Below are 20,003 nucleotides of genomic sequence, written 5' to 3'. Positions count from 1 at the left end.
AGTGTAGATATTCCATTAGATTCCATTCAGTGCTCTAAATGTCTTCTTAAGTTTTACCAGTACTCCTATATTGAAAAAATAAGCCGTACGTATTCCTGATGTTGAAAAATTATCTGGAGCCCTGCTCCATGTTTACGTTCCCATCACCGTTCTGGCTGAGGAACAGAAACAAACAGAGGGTACATCAACCCACCATCACCGTTCTGGCTCAGGAACAGAAACAAACAGAGGGTACATCAACCCATGTCCCCCTCACAACCATTGAACAACTTACAATGTAGGAAGCGATTTATCACTTATGTATTCCTTCATAACTAAATACAAAAGGACCAGTGCTTCAGTTTTGCCTGGATAAAAACCAAGCTAGAAAGGCTGTGTATTTCAACTGGATCACAAGAGGCTCTGATGTCATTATTCAATCTGTTAGCTCAATACCTAACTGGATGGAAGGGTGTGGTTCATCTTCAAACAATCTGTCTTCACTCCTATCAGTGAAGTTCCCGATCAGTGTCGGTCACACCAATAAGAAAAACTTAAAATAAAGTCATAAGGTCAAACTTCTAAAATATCCTTAAATACTGAATACAGATGAAAAGGCTATGGTTTTCCTTATCGCAAATTTACATGAGAAATAAACATTTTGTGATACATCAAAATGTAAACAAGTTCAAATCATTTATCTTGTACAAGACCCTGAGATAAAAAAAATTAGCAGTTACAGCCATCTGCTGACCGTATACTGCCCATTGGACTTACTCTGGTTGTGATTGGTGTGGTTCTTGGACTTTGCCATCTCTGTGTGCTGACTGGTTCGTTACCTGCAACACAAACAACAACGGGTGAGCTCACTGACGCACGTAAACCAAAACCTGTGGGAAAATACCACATCAACACTTAGTGTTACCCCTGGTGCAATATGGTTGTCTCCTCATCTCCTCACAACATTGAGTCATGATTTTACAAAGCTACATGGGTTGACTATCAATATAGATCATACCAAACTATAGCATAATTGTTAACTAAATATCGACTGTTGACAAATAATGGTGGGGGAACTTTAAACACACACGTAAAAATCACCAATGGAAAACAACATACTTCAAATCATCGGTGAACGGCGACATTTATGGAAGGTTTACTTTGTAGACATTTAATAAAAATTAAAAACCAAACAGTGCTCGCTATAAGTTTCCTCCACTGAAGAGGCAAGATGAAGTCTCAGTACAGACATGGTAACTGAAACTTACTGCTGAAGTCAGTGTTCCTAAATCAGTACATCAGTAAGACTGACTGACTGACTGACTGAGTGACTGACTGACTGACTGACTGACTGAGTATGGCTACCCCACCGCCCCACATCAGTCAGACCTGTGATGTGATGACTAACTAGGTTCTATGCTATCTGGGGACATGGGGCACATGTCTGGACACTGCTCACATTGATAACAACAAATTCATATGCAGTTGTTAAACTGCTGTTGTAGACACCAGAGAAAACAATCAACATATCTATCAGAGAAAACAATCAATATATCTATCAGAGAAAACAATCAATATATCTATCAGAGAAAACAATCAATATATCAATCAGAGAAAACCATCAATATATCTATCAGAGAAAACAATCAATATATCTATCAGAGAAAACAATCAATATATCTATCAGAGAAAACTATCAGAGAAAACAATCAATATATCTATCAGAAAACTATCAGAGAAAACAATCAATATATCTATCAGAGAAAACAATCAATATATCTATCAGAGAAAACAATCAATATATCTATCAGACAAAACAACAAATATATCTATCAGAGAAAACAATCAATATATCTATCAGAGAAAACAATCAATATATCTATCAGAGAAATCTTGGCAAACGTCCAGCCCCCAATAAAGATACCCAATCAGGAGCCACGTTCAGACGTACAGAAGGCCAATCAAAAGACAGCTCCCATGTACTAATGGCAAATTCCCAGACTTAGCAGGAGTCTGATGTCATGGTGCTGCCAGCCACCCACATCAGGTTGGGGGGCGGGGATCAGACACACCACAATGACGACATAGTTTACCAATGTCGGTCCACTACACATGATACAGTACAGGATTTGATTAAAGTCCTGAATGCAAAGTTTTCTTTGACAGAAAAGTAGAAAGTTTTCTTGAAAGGTTACTTATTAATGAGCTGTGCTACTGAGGTTGAATCCTTGTCATCACGTATATGCACAAACTTCTGAAAGGAACTACATCTGTGAGCCTTCCACCAACTTGGTGATGAAGTGTTGTTGTAATGCTACAAGCGTGGCCAGTGGATCAATGAAGAGCTGATAGGTCTGTGAGACAAGGAGTCCCGGCCAGGGTAATACACTTCACAAGGAAGACTGGGTCGGGAAGACAGCCACGGCTTACAGATTTGTGTTCCTTTAATTACCTTAGCTGAAAGGTTTTTGTTAACACAACAGACAAACATGGTGCACACAAATGGAAGCTCAAGTCGTGTCAAGTTTCCACTAGCAACCCGCGAGGAACTGGTATGGATGTACTCTGTGGACAAGGACGACTCCGGTGTGTCAATGTACATTGCTGTCATTGTAATGGCCATCATCATCATTACTGGCTGTGCTGGTAAGTTCAGCAATTGTCACTCAATCAAGTGCAGGTGGGGAAATGGAGTTGCAAGGTTACTGCACATCTGTGTGACCTTGTGTCTTGTGTGTGTGTGTGTGTGTGTGTTGTGTGTGTGTGTTGTGTGTGTGTGTGTGTGTGTGTGTCGTGTGTGTGTGTGTGTGTGTGTGTGTGTGTGTGTGTGTGTGTGTGTGTGTGTGTGTGTGTGTGTGTGAAAGCTTGCTCTTTCGGTATTATAGCACTTGGCCACTGAGATACCAGGGCGAATTAAACACGATTACCCTACTTGGACAAAGTAGACTGTCTCGTTTATTATATAAATGCAGAGCTAGGCAGAGGAAACAATTAACACCACCTTTTGACTTAGTTTGATTTATCGTGGTTGGGATCTTTCCACTTATATTCCTTCTCTACTCGATGCGCTCGACCACAGAGGTAGTCATTGTTGGATAGACATGATTGGAGAGTCGCTAGAGTCACACACTGGTCCAGCTGTTTAACCCTGTATTTTGTAGGATAAACAGTTTAATTACACGATCATGTTCAGTTCCAAATTCAAACCAGCTTATATAAATCTACAGGTAACCTAGCCCTACACTGAAAACATGGTATGTTTATTTCAGTGGGTAGTCTATTTCTATTGTCATCAAAACATACTGCCAAACATTCTTTGAATACTGTGTTAATGTCATCTCTGCATTATGTAGCCCATATTTGTATGTATAAATATATAAAATACTGACATGAGAACTATGAGTAGGACAAGTACTTTACACAGATTAACATCAACTGTGATACAGCTGCCCAACCATCTGTTCCATTCAGAGGTGCGGAGTATGATTGGATAGTAATGGACACATCTCAAACTTCCCACTGTTTCCAACACAACAGTATGTGTCAAGTCTGGAATAAATAGGTATACACAAGGCAGGCACCTTTCCATCTGTTGCTTCCATCATCTGTTGCAGGCAACATAATGGCCATCCTAGCTGTGAAGACCACGAGGAAACTGCAGACAGTGTCTAACATGTTTGTGGTGAACCTGAGCGTGTGCGACCTAATGTTTCTACTCTTCGTCCTGCCGTTCAACATCTACACCTACATAGCTGACGGCTGGTACATTGACACCAACCTCTGCAAGTTTGTGGGCATCCTGGGATACACTCTCACAGGTAGAAACCACCCCAGTTCAGGACCCACTTCAAAGTAACTATCAGGGATGCTTCCAATTCAGATGAAGGATTGTGAAAAGACCTAAGCTACTTTTGCAAAGAAAATGTTTCTCTTCACATTAAGATGTTTCATCATCCGTTTCTTTTAACACCTATCTAAATGAGATTTTCCATACTATCAACCAGTGGTTACACAGATTATCAAAGTGATTTACTGGTTTTAATATTTCACCATTTGTCCACAGGTACAACTATCATCACCATCACTCTGATAGCATGGAACCGCTACAAGATGGTCACCGACCTGGCTGCCTACAAGACAATATTTGTTCCCTCCAACATCAGCGCGATGCTGATGGTGGCCTGGATTCTCCCTCTGCTGGGACTGACACCAGCCATCGTGGGAGCATGGGGCCAGTTTGGCTAACGTCCCAATGCTGGTCACATGCAACTTGATACTTGACCATGACAGCCAGGCCTTCAAGCTCTTCCTCCTCCTCATCAGAGCAGTCATTCCCAGCGTGCTCATCACATTCTTCTACGCCCGGATCTACAGTACAACTAGAGCCAGTCATCGTCGTATGGTGCGACCATCCATCCTGAACTCTATCCTTGACCTTCACAATCAACGTAAGGAGATGCATCTGACTCGCATGATGATCGCGATATTCATCGTGTTTGCCATGTCCTATTTCCCCTGTACCGTGTCCAGCATCATCGACTGGAACACTGTTCTGTCCAAGCAGTTCCACATGTTTTGCTCCATCACGGTGTATGTGGGCAGTGCCATCAACCCACTCATCTACGGACTGATGAACTCACAGTTCAGACGAGCCTACTTCAGCATTGTGTCCTGCAAGAAAATAGGAGCCAAGAAGGACGTAACAGTGAAGATGTCAAGCCGTGCCCCTGGCCTCAAGCAGCACTTGGGTGAGTTGAACCAGTTGTTACCTGGGCAACAGGCTACATCATTGTTGCTTGGTCCAGGCTTGAACTCGGACCCTTCACACTGTGGGACAGGAACAGACCATGGTCCTGCATCCTGACATTATCAACTTATATTACAGTAGAGGAAACAGACCAATGGTGTGAATGGAATACTGGGAGGCCGCACAAATGACTGTGAAACTGCACAAACGACTGTGAAGCTTGCTATAGACAGTGAAGTCAGCTGAAACATGACGAGTAATTCTAGTGGCTTAACTCGATGTACACAGAGGACTATATTGAGAGATTTTACTCCACTTCACATTCAGCTACAGTAAGCAAACAGGAAGGAGCAATACGCTACTATCTCAGTCCACCTTGGTTCTCCCAATCTCTTGTCACGCATCATCAAGTATCTGTGTTTATTTCATGCATCATACAAGCTACTTGTCGATGAAAATCACTGTCACACAAGCTACTTGTCGATGAGAATCATGGTATCATACAAGCTACTTGTCAATGAGAATCATGGTATCATACAAGCTACTTGTCAATGAGGTGAGGTGAGGTGAGCTGAAGTGAAATTGGGTTTAACTATTTTATATAATCTAAATATTTTAGATATTATAATACTTACCTTACCTCATGGTAATGTGCATACTACCATGACTGAGGTAAGGTAACTTCACAGTATCATACAAGCTACATGTAAATGACTCCATATATTCCTAGTAGATAAATTTGTATCATCAAATTGTGCAACAATGTCATCTGTGATATGGAGTGTTGTGTTGTTTTGTGACAGCGAGTGATGTATAGAAATGGCATTGCCCACCGTGGTATGTACTGCACGGTCACGGATCAGGATGCAGATATATTGTCTTACAAGTATAAAACCACCAGTTTGTAAACTGCTTCCAACTTGGAGCGATCATGTTTGGTTGTCACACCCAGAAATAGTCCACTAATCAAGATATTCAACCTACTGATCAATATCGTGTAAAATAAAGCCACAATGTCAGCTGGTAAGGTGGCTACTGATCAATATTGTGTAAAATAAAGCCACAATGTCAGCTGGTAAGGTGGCCACATCAACCAAAGCCCAAGTCTCAACGATTTGGTAGCATCTTATGACCAGTAAGGGTGTGTCAAGTAACAAAGGGTTTTGCAAAACCACAAAATTCGATGTGTACACTGACTAGTACAGGCCAGGGTGTCACTCTTGCATGGACAGGGAAACTGGGAGTGGTGAAGGTTGGGGTGACAATGTACATACAAGCAGCAACTCTACATGTAATAAATTTGACAGAGAGAATGGAGTGGTTGACATAAGGTGCATGCATTGTATAGCAATTCAACCAGATTTTACAGAGATAGGGTAGCAAGCAACATCACCATAGCTCCCACAAAGAGAGTGATGAAAGCTGTATTGCTGTGTACAAGACTATGCAGAGTCCCTGTCCTTCAGCACCCTCATTCCCTGTCAGTTGCGACTCGCTTCATGCAACTTAAAAGTTAAATTTAAAGTTAACTCCAGAATTCTATCCCAAAACATTAAAATGTGTTTTTGATAAAATCAGCCATTATTTACCCAGCAGTGGGAATTATCGATCATGTGTGACAAAGCAAGATCACATCTCATAGAGCAACACTCACCTAATCAGGAGCGGGGTGACTGTCAGAAGTCTGGAAGGAGAAATGCACCATCAGTTGTTGTTGAGATGCAATTGAAATTATGCGGCATAACACCACTGGGAACACATTTATAAAGTGAAAGGGTTGATTCCTGACATGGTATGAAAGGGTTGATTCCTGACATGGTATGAAAGGGTTGATTCCTGACATGGTACAAAAGGTTTGATTCCTGACATGGTACAAAAGGTTTGATTCCTGACATGGTATGAAAGGGTTGATACCTGACATGGTATGGAAGGTTTAATACCTGACATTTTACGAAACGTGCAAATGTGCTTCCAATACGCACCAAAATTTAGAGAATGGACACAGATTAAAAAATACCCCCTTTCCTGAGGGGCGCAGAATATCATAAGTTGTTCACTGGTCTCAAGGGGGACATGGGCTGATGTACCCTCGATGTTTATGTTCCCTGAGCCTAAAGGGCGAGGGGAACACAAAGAAACATCAATGGTAATTTTGAACTGTTTGAAGCACGGGTATCGAATCATAGTATGGAGTACCAGACGACAAGATAAGAAAAACAAATTCAGAGTTATCTCCAATCGATTTGCATTCATAAAACATCGGTAATTTCCGTACATCATACATGATTCAATGTTATTGGAGATAAAGAATTACTACTACGAAGTACCAAATGAGTTCAGCATTCCCAGCAGGGTACATTGAAAATGTTACTTGCTTGTAAGCGGGGTACATTGAAAACAATAGAAGAGTGCTCAGCCAATCAGAAAATGACATTTAAGTGTGAGGCAAGATAATATTCATTGTACCGACAACACATCTAGGATTTTGTGAAGTGTTTGGCTGTTTGTGGATCATTTCATACACCAGTCCTTGTGATCAACAATTCAATCCAGGTTTAAAAGAAATGATCAGAATGCACAGTTCTCTACACCGTTACTTCACAGGACACTCATATTGCCTGCAAGGATCCCTAACACTAATGATATTATGATTAATATATTTGTGAGTCGAGGTAAAACAATGATATGACCTAGATTGTATTCTACTAATGGTTATTTAGCTGCGATATCACTTTGATGCAGTTAAACTTTTCTAATTTTATTTGAATTAAAAGGTATGTCTAGGCACATTCTACTGTTAGCATTGTCTTTTACTATAAATGACCTATAATATTACGACTAATTAAACAGTACTGTTTGCTGACTTCATCAAACCAGTGGATCTTTCTTATTTACAGTCAGTATCAAATACAACAAAAGTCAACACAATACAGGATGAGTGAGTATAGTTTTACTCCGCACTCAGCAATATTCCATCTACTAGTATATGGCGGCGGTCTGTAAATAATCGAGTCTGGACCAGACAATCCAGTAATCAACAGCATAAGCATCGATCTACACAATGGGGAACATTCCTCAGTTATCTCCCTTTACTGCTTAGCCAATAGATGAAGCCAATCACTACAGTCCTAAGTGTACTTCCGGCATAATGATGGCGTTCAAAGTTTGTTGCCGCGGTCGATTTCAAATGCGCAGCTTAATATAACGATGCCTGACCGCGTGCTGCGTGCCTCGAGATGCTGCAATAGAGGTTCGGCGACGTGTCGAGAGGTCAAAACTTGCTGAAATGGTGGTTGACTATCATACGAAGTAGCGGCCAGATGAAACAAAAGCATGGCGAGGTAGCCGTCAGCTCGCTGGTCTCACTCTCAGTGTTGTGTGCCAGTTCCACTTCTGACAGAGCCGATTTCGTTACTGTATCTAATTATGGTAAGTACCACGTATTTTGTATCTTTTACAGTTTGAAGAAAACGTTGTTATTGTTATTCCCCATGCCAAATTTAGTTAGCGTGCATGCCAACGAAATTACGAGGCAGGGGATTTGAATCGATTCAGGGAAAAAGAATGTGTTGCTTCAAGAGGGACACATGCTGTACAAAACTTTTCACGCTGTGAAACATTAGGGGCCTCTCACTGTAGTAATCATCAAAACTTACAGTACACAATCTTTCCGCTTTACAAGGGTGGGTAAGAGTTCCTTCATTACCCCCACCTAATCTTTATCTATAAATTATACGGCTAAACTATAGTGTTTGCTCATCACAAAAATGGTAGGCGGGGTACTAAGGAACTCTTTCCAATTATATCTTAGCAAAGCATTCATCACATGATATGGCCTGTTGATTTTACCTGCTTGTCTTCTCTCATACAACACCTTGCCATGCATCTTAAATACAGTTGTCAGTTTGACACTTGAGTTACATTGTGTAATCTACTAAAATTCTACTGTATGTGATATTTTCACATATGCTTATATCTCCTGATGACAGGTAGGTTGAGTAGGCAAGTAAATTGGAACAGACCCCAATTTATTATTTTCAATGTTTTAAGGTAATTGGCATTTCACAAGTAATTTTCATGTGAACCTGTTGGTTAACTTTCATTTGCTTCTTGCTTTTAAAAGCAAGTAAGCATCATTATATCCATGTTTGCAAAGTTGTTTATGTTTGACAATAACAACTTTGCTCCCTTCATCATGTTCATTGTGGATTTAAAGTTTACCAAGAATGCTAATACACAATTGACTTTTCCCTTTTATGCATGATATTACATCTCCCTACAGGTGCCTGTTGTCCACAAAGATGAGGCCCAGGTGATTCCAGAATACACATGATACAGGTTAATGTTTGTTTACTTTTGGTATGAATTTGTCTGAATAATGTCTGGTGTACTTGTTGAACACACTTCTTTGTATCAGACATATCTCCTATAGAAAAAAAAGAAAAAAAAGGGAGAGTTACTTGCTTGATAACTGTGTTAGTAGCTACACCACAATGTAAGCTCATATTATATTAAAAGAAGTTGTATATCCATAGAACTCTCCTTGTTGTTCATCACACCAACTTTTAAATGCCACTCAGAGAAGGAAAAAATGTCAGCATATTTAAATTATGCTTCTCCATAGTTGAAACATTTGTTTAAGAAGAATGTTTTCCACCTTTGACCTATCCAAATGAATATGTTAATTATGTGACATGTCTTTCTCCACAATAGTAACTTAAATCTGATACATTTTCTCATAACTGGCAGTCATGAGATAATATTACCCTGTATCAGTTTGGATAGTAATACTCCACTAATGTTTTTCAGGATGAACACCTCTGAGACACAGAGAAAAACAGATGTTTTCCCTGGACTGTATCAGCTAATCCACTTAATGCTGGTGGATACTTGTGATGTTAAATGTAACATCAGTGAGGTCGCTGGGGAGGAAACAATCACCCATAAAAAGAATTTGATGGCAAGAATATTGAGCCAAACATTTTCTCTTCAGACTGGGCACAGGCCAATATGAAAGTAACTGTATATCAACACAGAGACAAACATGTCAGTGCTTCCAGTACTAACTACTATGCTTAGTGCTGCAGCAATTTTCATTTACATAGGACTGTCAAAGTATTCAGACTTAACTGTTGTACTTCCATTTTTGGTGCATATGCATGTTACCTAAATTATCTGTACAGTAGTATTGACAGTATGATTGTCAGTGTGGAAAACATCAACATGCATCTGATATAAGTGTTAATCAAAGGTTCTTCAAAGGAGATCATCATTTTTACTGTATGTATGTCTATATTTATGAATGTCCATACATGCAGAATATAATATGTTGAACAATAAAAACTGAAATGACAACCCAGACTTTGATGATTTTTGTCTGATGATAATTGACAAAAGCCTTGATGTAATTTGCAAACCCTTCATGTAATTTGCAAACCCTTCACACATGCTGGAATAACAAATGTGAAATATTTGTATTCAAATTTAAAAGGCTCCCACCTTTAAAGAAAATGATCCGATACCCCTTGCTTCTGGCATCAGATAGTTCAGACCTCCAGTAAAAGGTTCAATGTGTTTATAATATTTCAGTATTTAACCCATGCTTAGTTACATTATTTGACAACACCTGAAACACAATTCTTGTTGTGTTTTCAAAATGTGATCTGTCATTTAGATACTGGTTATTTGTGTTGAGAAGAGACAGCCTTTAAAATGGGTACAGATTGCGGTGGGGTCATTATGCCAATTACTGTACATTTTGGGAATTGAATAATGGCCTAAGGGACCGTTCATAATATATTTGGGGGATTTAGGGTGTGAGGTGATGATGGATTTGAGGGGATCACCTATGGGTTTAATTAAGAATTGAATGTCAGTTTGTGTGTTTGCACTGAAAAATGAGCGATGTCAAAGCGGTGTTCAAACTTCGTGTGAGCGGCGAGTTCTGGCGAGTTCACGCGAGAGTTTGAACAGCAGCTGACACGACTCGTTCATCGTTCAGTGCAAAAACTAAAACTGACATTCAATTCTTATAATTCGCACTTTGAAGTTTACACATCGTTTTCCACCCACTTGTAGATGATCATTGTTTAGTGTGTTTTAATACCTGTAAAATGTTGTAATGCCATTCGGTTCAAGAGCGTCGTATTTGCAGCGATGTTTGTATACACAGCGATTTCTTTATACACATGTATCCCAACCCTTGAAGAAATAGTTCTCAAAGTATTGATCTTTAAAATATAACAACAAATTAGTTATGAGGTTTGAAACTGCTTCAATAAGTATAATCAATAACAGTATCAAACAGAAACAAATATCAGAAGCAATAACAATACCATTTTAACAAACTGGCATTGTACCTTTTCACTTGTAAATACCTTGTTTGACGGCGTAATAATACACTGACCGACTTGAAGTTGTGCGCGTGGCGAATAGGAAACAGATCTTGTTGTATTCTATTTATTTGTGATTGTTTATTGTGAAATTTATTGAGCAGTTGTTAAACAGACCTCGGGGCAGAAAACCGCCCGGATGAACCCGCAAACTGCGAGACATTAAACTCCTGTGAAAAGGAACAATGTTCAGCAATCCGTTTGGTAGTGACATTGCCAAACTTGGGGTGACTTGAAACAGGTTAAGATTCGCGAAATTGGTATCACCAATTATTGGGGTCCTTGAAACCGAAGCGAAAAAAGCGTTCACACTGCGTATGAGCGGTGTTTACACAAGTATGAGCGATTAGAGGGTTCAAGAGTAATGAACCTTGAAATTTAGATCACATGACCGCTCTCTCAACCAACCAGCGTTCGGGAATCTGTGTAAACTTGAAAGCACGAAATTATTTGATAGTAATCAGGTCAGTGCTAACGTTATTTGTCTAACAGCTAATTTCAGTGTACACTAATCCTATGTTCTAACAACTATTACGCCGCTAATGCTCTGTGTAATGTGACATAGTGGGGAATAAATGGTTTGACGAATTTACAAAGCAACTACTCAATAAGAAATTCGAGAAACAGCAGTATTACAATAACTGCAGTACCGTTCTATTAGCATTATTTTTCGTCCTGACACGCTAGTTCTTAGTGCTTTGACAACAGTCTTCAGTCGGGGCAACTTCCAGCTTCTGTAATTAGTAATATAAGAACCACAGAGTAAATAGGAGGTTTAATGTCGATTTAAGTTTAGGCTTGGCCGATAGGCAGGCCTATATGCCAGTATCAGAGTGACAGGTACTGTTGGACCCAGTAACTACATGGCGCTCTCAAAGCGGGCAAGGGGCGTAACTCCAGGAATGTTCCCCATTGGGATACGATTACATGTGTCTCAACCAAGTCGGCGAGTCGTACACCCGATCCCGTAAGTCGCCTCTTACGACAAGCATGGGTTACCGAAGATCAATTCATTTGATGAATTTACGAAAATGTGGTTCACCTGCACCATTTCGCAGTGATATTGAAAAATGAAGCTTAAGCACAAATAGGTCTCGTATTGAACCAGCCAATTAAAGTGTGCTACATTGCAGTAGTCAGATCCATTGGAATGTATGGTTGAACCTGATGTTTCTGAAAGCTAAATGAAGACTGCTATGCTATGCTAAATAATTCATGTACTAGTCACTAAGATGAGTGTACTTGAAGGGGAAACTTATGAAGGTCTGATAAAAATTATAGTTTAGTTTGTTGCACTCTTTGGGCACTGCATATTTTGTACCATTCACACGACTAGAGAAAGTTTCCAAGCCTGCATGCTGAACTAAACACTGAAATATATTCATTAATTTGTGACAAGCAGATCAGTACTAGAGGTAATATTGTAGCACAATCTATTCAGTAGCACTTTGTCACTTTCCAAAACCCGACAACATGAGCTTGAATTTGTCAGATAAAATTAGAAGATCTGATGGAACATTTCCAACACTCTACTCTTGATTATCACGCATCTGCTGAAGTTTTCCAAGCAATAATAATTCACACATCCAGTGAACCTCCCTCACATAATACTGACCACGATGGGGGTGAAACATTCAGGCCCCATCTTAATTAAAACATATTTTGAAAATCCTAAAAATAACTGAGTATGATACAATGGCTTACATAATTGTACTGGAACCAGACAGTTTCTGTTTTGAGTAAATATTCCTACTTCTTTACACCGTCATAAACGTAACTGATAAATATCTTGAGCTAGCACACACCATCGCATTCATTGTGAACACTGTTCATTCAACGTAAATATATCCATCAGCAACATCTGTATCACAGTGAATGCGTTAGATGATCATACAAAAGACTTCACAACGGCATATTTGTTAAACTGAGTCGAAAATCTCAACACTAACAAACGTAAACATAACGAGACATGTTTCCATGTACTAAAACGAGAATGGTGACCTGATTCGACGTGTCATATTTAGTTTAAAAGGACATTTATCCATAAAATATGTCTACAGTTATAAAGCTGTATTGGCCTGGCTTTAAAATAATGCACAAATAACTGGGAAAAACAGCTAACTTGTTGGATGTTTGGGGATATTAACACGTGAAATCATTAACCATCTTTACGCACCTGAATATGGCAGAAGAGACCGGAAGAAGGGAAATCCCACCAGGCGGCGCTGAAGAGGGATACCCCAGCGATGATGACTTGGATATTTTACGTGCGCTTCCCGACATGATGCGCACACTTTAATATTGCAGATTACATGGTGTGTATATTGTGGACATATGCAAAATATGAATCGTCACCTTCTTAGTTTATGTGGCATATTTAGAAGTTGGAGAGTCAGATAAGGACATAATTTACGGATGAAAAACGTCTTTATTCAGGTGATGCTACGTTTCGATACAGATTCTTGTATCGTTGTCGTTGTATTCATTCATTCTGGTTGACAACGATAAAATAATCTATATCGAAACGAACGTCGAATCACCTGAATAAAGGAGCTGTTCATCCATAAAGTTTGTCCTTATTTTCTAAAATGAAATGCATACAAACAATGTTTTTTGTATTTTTTCATTGTCACCCAAACAACAAATGTAATCACATACGTCACTTAATGCATCACATGATGACATGAGGTACTCTAGGTCTACTGACATAATGACGTATTGAAATGTTGATATAAACATCATACGAAATGACTACAGTTAACAGTAGTTATACGTCACATAATGCATCACATGATGACATGAGATAGTCTAGGTCTACTGATATTTATGAAGTCGGATGTTCATTGCTACAGTCGTCTGTTGCTCCTGGAACCATTCGATGGTCTTCCAGACAGTGTTTGGTGTACATATGGCCATCTAAGGCCAGCCTCAAACGACCCTTGTTGGTCTGAATGACTTCCATCATGGAATGAAATAGGTATCAATGTTGTACCAGGGTACATATTTATACTCTACAATATGAAGAGGAGTCAGTCCACATAATTAATCTTCTTAATTAATATTCCTGTTAACAAGAGTCAAGATTCTTCTGTGTTTTTACTGGTAACTAGTTCTGGTTGAGATGCAATCCATTAAAATCACACTGTAATCGGTGATCAGTAAAGACACTGAGACACTTACAAGTGATTTTACTACAGATCAAAGGTCATTTCAGATATTTAATCCGTAAGCACATCATGGTTTTTTATGTCGTTTAAAAGATCAAACATAAATTTAAACTTTAATCTGTCGTTATATATGATTTCTTCTTCTTTTAATCGTTGATGTCAATCTTGTGAAATGTATAACTAAATCAGTGGTGGCGTGTGGTTCTGTGCCCAGGTCACAAATCGGTGAAGTTAAGCAACGTCGAGCTCGGAGAGTCGTGGATGCGTGACCGTGTTTGCCAACTTGACTCCTGAGAGTTTCTAGGACTCCAGTCCTGCCCCACAACGAAGCACGCGTGATACACGTGGTCTCTCCTTAGGCAAGTGAGTGTGTTCAGAATTGCCTGACTTATTGGAATAAGTCGTGTGACTACAGCCTTCCAGCGCCTAACAGGCAGCTTGGGTTATCCGGGGTAATAATGTGCTGTGCTATTGATTGTTAGGGCTATGAGCATACCTAGTGTGGAGTTTGGCGCTATATAAATGAACACATTATTATCAGTAGTAAAACGGACTTTTTCACCAAGGATTTTTTTACCAGTACTTTTTTACCCAGAACGTCTGGGTCGAGTGTCATATACATGCACTTGAATGACCCCGCCTCTTCTAATAAAAAAATTACACACACGGCTTTGCTCAAGTGGAATATGCCTAATGAACACGTGGTTCAATTTAACTGTAACTGCATGCGCATCAAAGGGGTTAAGATGATCAATTTCTGTCACTAAAACGGACTTTTTCACCAAGGATTTTTTTACCAGTACTTTTTTTAGCGTGGACTTTCTTTTTTCCTATAATAAATTAACCATAGTGAATTCACATCAAGTGCTGAAAGTGCAAGCAATGTTTATCTACTCAGTTTGAAAGTGGCAATCTAGATATTGGAAACATTTCAACATGCATGCTGATTATGGACGTAAGCATTCATGAGTGTGTCTCCGTTTGAAGCATCGTGTTGTGAACGGTGTATCAGATGAATTTGGCCACATCGGATTATACACTCATGTACATATTAATTTTAAATAATTTCACTAGCAATAATTTTGTATTAATAGTTGCTTTCAGAGTTGCAGTGTATGTGATAGGGTATCCACATTATTATGTGCCCTGACTTAAAAGCGTATTGGATCATTCGATCTCTTGCAGTCTTTTCTTAATTAAATCTCCACTTCTCACTCACATTTTGCTCCAGGAAGACACGGATTGAAAACAAGCAATACTTCTTATACCTCGTGAGTGAGTTCCATCTTATATTAATATTTAACGGGGATGTATACCTTTACGTCCTATATTTTAAATAAACACAGAGTGTCATGTAGAAAGTGTATTGTAGACGTGTACGGAGCGGAGAGCATTGTAGATGTGTACGGAGTGGAGAGTATTGTAGATGTGTACGGAGTGGAGAGTATTGTAGACGTGTACGGAGAGGAGAGTACTGTAGACGTGTACGGAGTGGAGAGTATTGTAGACGTGCACGGAGTGGAGAGTACTGTAGACGTGTACGGAGTGGAGAGTATTGTAGACGTGTACGGAGTGGAGAGTATTGTAGATAGGCACGGAATGGAGAGTATTGTAAAATTTGTCTTCAGCAATCCATGCTTGTATAAGGAGACTAACGGGATCGGGTGGTCAGGGCCGCTGACTTCGTTGACACATATCATCGTATCCCAATTGCGTAGATCGATGCTCATGCTGTTGATCCAGGGTAGGACAAAAACCCACCCGAACAAAAACCCACCCGGACAAAATCCCAACCTGTCAAAATCCCAACCTGTCAAAATCCCACAGGGCAAAATGTCTGAACACTGCGGACAAAATCCCAACTGTGTGAAAAATGACCCACAATTTATTTTAATGCAATTTCCCTTAACATTCAAGATATGAACGTCTGGGTCGAGTGTCATATACATGCACTTGAATGACCCCGCCTCTTCTAATAAAAAAAATTACACACACGGCTTTGCTCAAGTGGAATATGCCTAATGAACACGTGGTTCAATTTAACTGTAACTGCATGCGCATCAAAGGGGTTAAGATGATCAATTTCTGTCACTAATAACTGCCCTGTAACCGGTGTCCAAAATGTTCTGTAAACATGATAACCTCGCAGAGGCACTACTAAGGTTGAAATCGTCGAGGTTCGCCATGCGTTTGGAAAGGGACGTCACTCTAAACAACCAAGAATTAAATCCAAATGTTAGCCCATAGGCTAAATTTCGTGTGGGCCTAAACACGGGGATTCACGGTAGCAAGACATATAAGAATGGGATTTTGTCCTATATTGGTCATTCTGGTGTTAGATTTTGTCCAAAGAAATTTTGTCCTATGGGATTTTGTCCGGTTGGGATTCTGTCCGTCCCCCTGTTGATCACTGGTTTGTCTGGTCCAGACTCGATTATATTTACAGACCGACGCCATATAGCCGGAATATTGCTGAATGCGGCGTTAAACAACCAACCAACCAACCAACCAAGTACATTTACAACGACCAGTCTCCATTATCCCCTGCCCGGAGATCACGTTACGCAGACCTCACGTTGCTGGAGACATCGCCGAAGGGACACAACCCTTCAAGGCGTGCTCACCATATCACAAACAATACCGACAACGTCTCCAGATCCTGTGGTCAGCATATCACAAACAATACCGACAACGTCAAACAAGCACAGTATATTAGTGTTTCCGGCGGACCACGTCAAACAAGCACATTACATTAGTGTTTCCGTCGGACCACGTCAAGCAAGCACAGTACATTAGTGTTTCCGATGGACCACGTCAAACAAGCACAGTATATTAGTGTTTCCGTCGGACCACGTCAAACAAGCACACTACATTAGTGTTTCCGGCGGACCACGTCAAACAAGCACAGTACATGAGTGTTTCTGGCGGACCACGTCAAACAAGCACAGTATATTATGGCTTCACGCGGACCGTGCTGGACTCTGCTGTTGACCCACTCACTGCTTCCAGCCATTTACTGATATATTGAACACCTGTCATCAGACTGCTACATTTTATTTTCAAAATTACAAATACAAATATCGCTACTGAGTTATTATATAACAGTGATTGCACGCTCCCCTGTGTGGGGAGTGCATGACGCTGCTAGCAGGGTGAGCACCTCCAGTATAACACGAATAGTTAGGATGCTGGTGACTGTACATATACAGATGAAACATATACAACGGTACACCAGAATTATCAGGTAAACAACACGGGGACACCACGTCGTTCTACCACCACAAGGACGCTTCATAACCCTGCATTCGAACTGGTTCATCATACCATTTGTTATCAATATTAGTCTAATATCGGTGCGAAACCTGTTTGGGAGTAACTTGTTAGGGGGTAGTTGTCACAAGCAACATCTGTTCGATGAGACATCTCAACAATTACAGGTGCACATATACAATATCTACAAGATTTACAACAGATATACGTGGATCCTGGAGTTATCTGCCCCTGCAGAGTGCGTCAGTTGGGTGAAATAATACATGGCAACAACAAACAACACCGTGAATATGGTACGTTTCTGGGCTACTTCTTGCCCCTTCATCAGGTGAAAGGGCAAGAAGTAGCCCAGAAACGTCGTGTTGTAAATATTAAAGAAGTTGTAAATCCATACCATACGTTGCTGTATTCTAATGTCGCCATAACAGTTGTGGTTTGTGTACATGGAACGAATGCGCAGCGCAAACTGCACCTTCTGAAACTTTAATATACATTTATTTACATTCGAAAATGTCAACTTGCATGAATACATCAATGGGAAAAAAGTGGTTCGCAATATGTACATGGGTTCTGAGGAATCGGTAGCAGGGACATTGCCCATATAAGGCCGTTTTGCTTTTAGACGGTCACTGGCATTTTAAATAGCTAAATGAAAGAATATCGCCGCGACTCACTGCTATAAATAGAAACATGGCCATTGGACGTCTGGAGCCTGGGAGTCTCAATCTGCCGTTGGACGTCGCCTCAATGTTCACCAGAGTACCACCAGTCCTTTATGGAACCGATATTAAGAAATCAATTCTATCCCCCATCGGCCTCAAAGTAGTAGACATCGAATTACCACAGGAGGCGCAGGATAGGTACATCCGGGTATTTCATTTCCGGAATCGAACAGCAACCGCAACGGCAGTACCTGGCTTTAGGAGAGTGTCGGTGCCAACCATTCATAATCATTTACCAACTTCCATGACTTCCAAAATCGCTCGACCTCTACCCCATCAAGCATTTGTGGGATGACCTCGGCCGACGCACATATCGGCTTGTAAGGCTATAAATTGCCATCAAGGTATGTATGAAAGACCGGCGTCCCAGACGTTAGATCAACTGTCGCGGATATTGCCAGAGGAATGGGCCAAAATTCCACAAGGTCAAATTCAAATACTTATTCAGTCGATGCCGAGACGGTGCAGAGCAGTTTTGGGGGCTCATGGTGGCCACAACAGATACTGAAGGCAACTGGGAACAGACGCCTTCACTTAGTGAACTTTTTATAAGTTATGCATGTTTACAGACATTTGATCTTTTATACTGTGACATGTTGCGGCAACTGATCCAGAAATACATGTATGTGTTATCACACAATTCGTGAAAATCCTTTTTTGGGAGAGTATATATCGCAACATCTGATATGAAATATATACATAATAATAAAATAACTATATACCAGCAAATACATAATTTGTAAAACAAAATAAGCATGACAATTTTTTTCAAATCTGATATTGCAAGTAGTACTAAGAAAGGAAGAGTACACAGACATTATACGTAAAGTGAGTACGTATATGAGTCATGTTTGGCGTATCTTTTGTCTCTAAAGCACACAAACAAGGAGGCACTGGGGACTGTCACTTGTGTTCAGGTATGTTGAGAGAACACGATGGCACACTGTAACCTCGATAGCTGATCAGGTTTCGACAAACGTGCACGACCACACAGGGTAAACTGCCATATGTATATTGTCCCCTCTCTACCTGGATCTGGTTACATAGAAAGATGTGTCGTTGAGCTGGTCACATTTACAAGTCTAACTGTTTTGCACGTTACTGGCTGGTGTGGGGGTGGTTACATGTAACTAGTGTCCAGTTGCACGTGACTGGCTAATATCTGGCGGGTTACATGTAACATTCTTATGTGCGGATGGTTACATGTAACTTTCTGATGTGTGGATGGTTACATGTAACTTTCTGATGTGTGGATGGTTACATGTAACTTTCTGATGTGGGGATGGTTACATGTAACTTTCTTATGTGGGGATGGTTACATGTAACTTTCTGATGTGTGGATGGTTACATGTAACTTTCTGATGTGGGATGGTTACATGTAACTTTCTTATGTGGGGATGGTTACATGTAACTTTCTTATGTGGGATGGTTACATGTAACTTTCTTATGTGCGGATGGTTACATGTAACTTTCTTATGTGGGGATGGTTACATGTAACATTCTTATGTGTGGATGGTTACATGTAACATTCTTATGTGGGGATGGTTACATGTAACTTTCTTATGTGCGGATGGTTACATGTAACTTTCTTATGTGGGGATGGTTACATGTAACATTCTTTTGTTGGGATGGTTACATGTAACTTTCTTATGTGCGGATGGTTACATGTAACTTTCTTATGTGGGGATTGTTACATGTAACATTCTTATGTGTGGATGGTTACATG

The 20,003-nt window shown here is 40.1% G+C and overlaps 1 protein-coding gene and 1 long non-coding RNA gene across 2 annotated transcripts; one reads left to right on the top strand and one right to left on the bottom strand.

Annotated features, from left to right (window-relative positions):
* Positions 1-758: 758 nt before the first annotated feature.
* On the bottom strand, positions 759-13,466 carry LOC124267975. Its single transcript, XR_006896167.1, has 3 exons — positions 13,295-13,466; positions 6,316-6,410; positions 759-818 (listed from the first exon to the last, which is right to left on the bottom strand). It is a non-coding gene; the product is annotated as an uncharacterized LOC124267975 (long non-coding RNA).
* On the top strand, positions 2,186-5,208 carry LOC124267974 (G-protein coupled receptor moody-like). Its single transcript, XM_046702975.1, is given in 4 exon segments — positions 2,186-2,625; positions 3,594-3,797; positions 4,043-4,221; positions 4,223-5,208. Coding segments are annotated over 4 exon segments (1,161 nt in total). The 5' UTR covers positions 2,186-2,468; the 3' UTR covers positions 4,844-5,208.
* Positions 13,467-20,003: the final 6,537 nt, after the last annotated feature.

This window comes from Haliotis rubra, unplaced genomic scaffold (assembly GCF_003918875.1).
Source record: "Haliotis rubra isolate DU_JTF1 unplaced genomic scaffold, ASM391887v1 Scf1350, whole genome shotgun sequence".
Classification (NCBI taxonomy): domain Eukaryota; kingdom Metazoa; phylum Mollusca; class Gastropoda; order Lepetellida; family Haliotidae; genus Haliotis; species Haliotis rubra.
The sequence above is the reverse complement of the archived record's forward strand: the minus strand, read 5'-3'. Positions and strand labels throughout refer to the sequence as shown.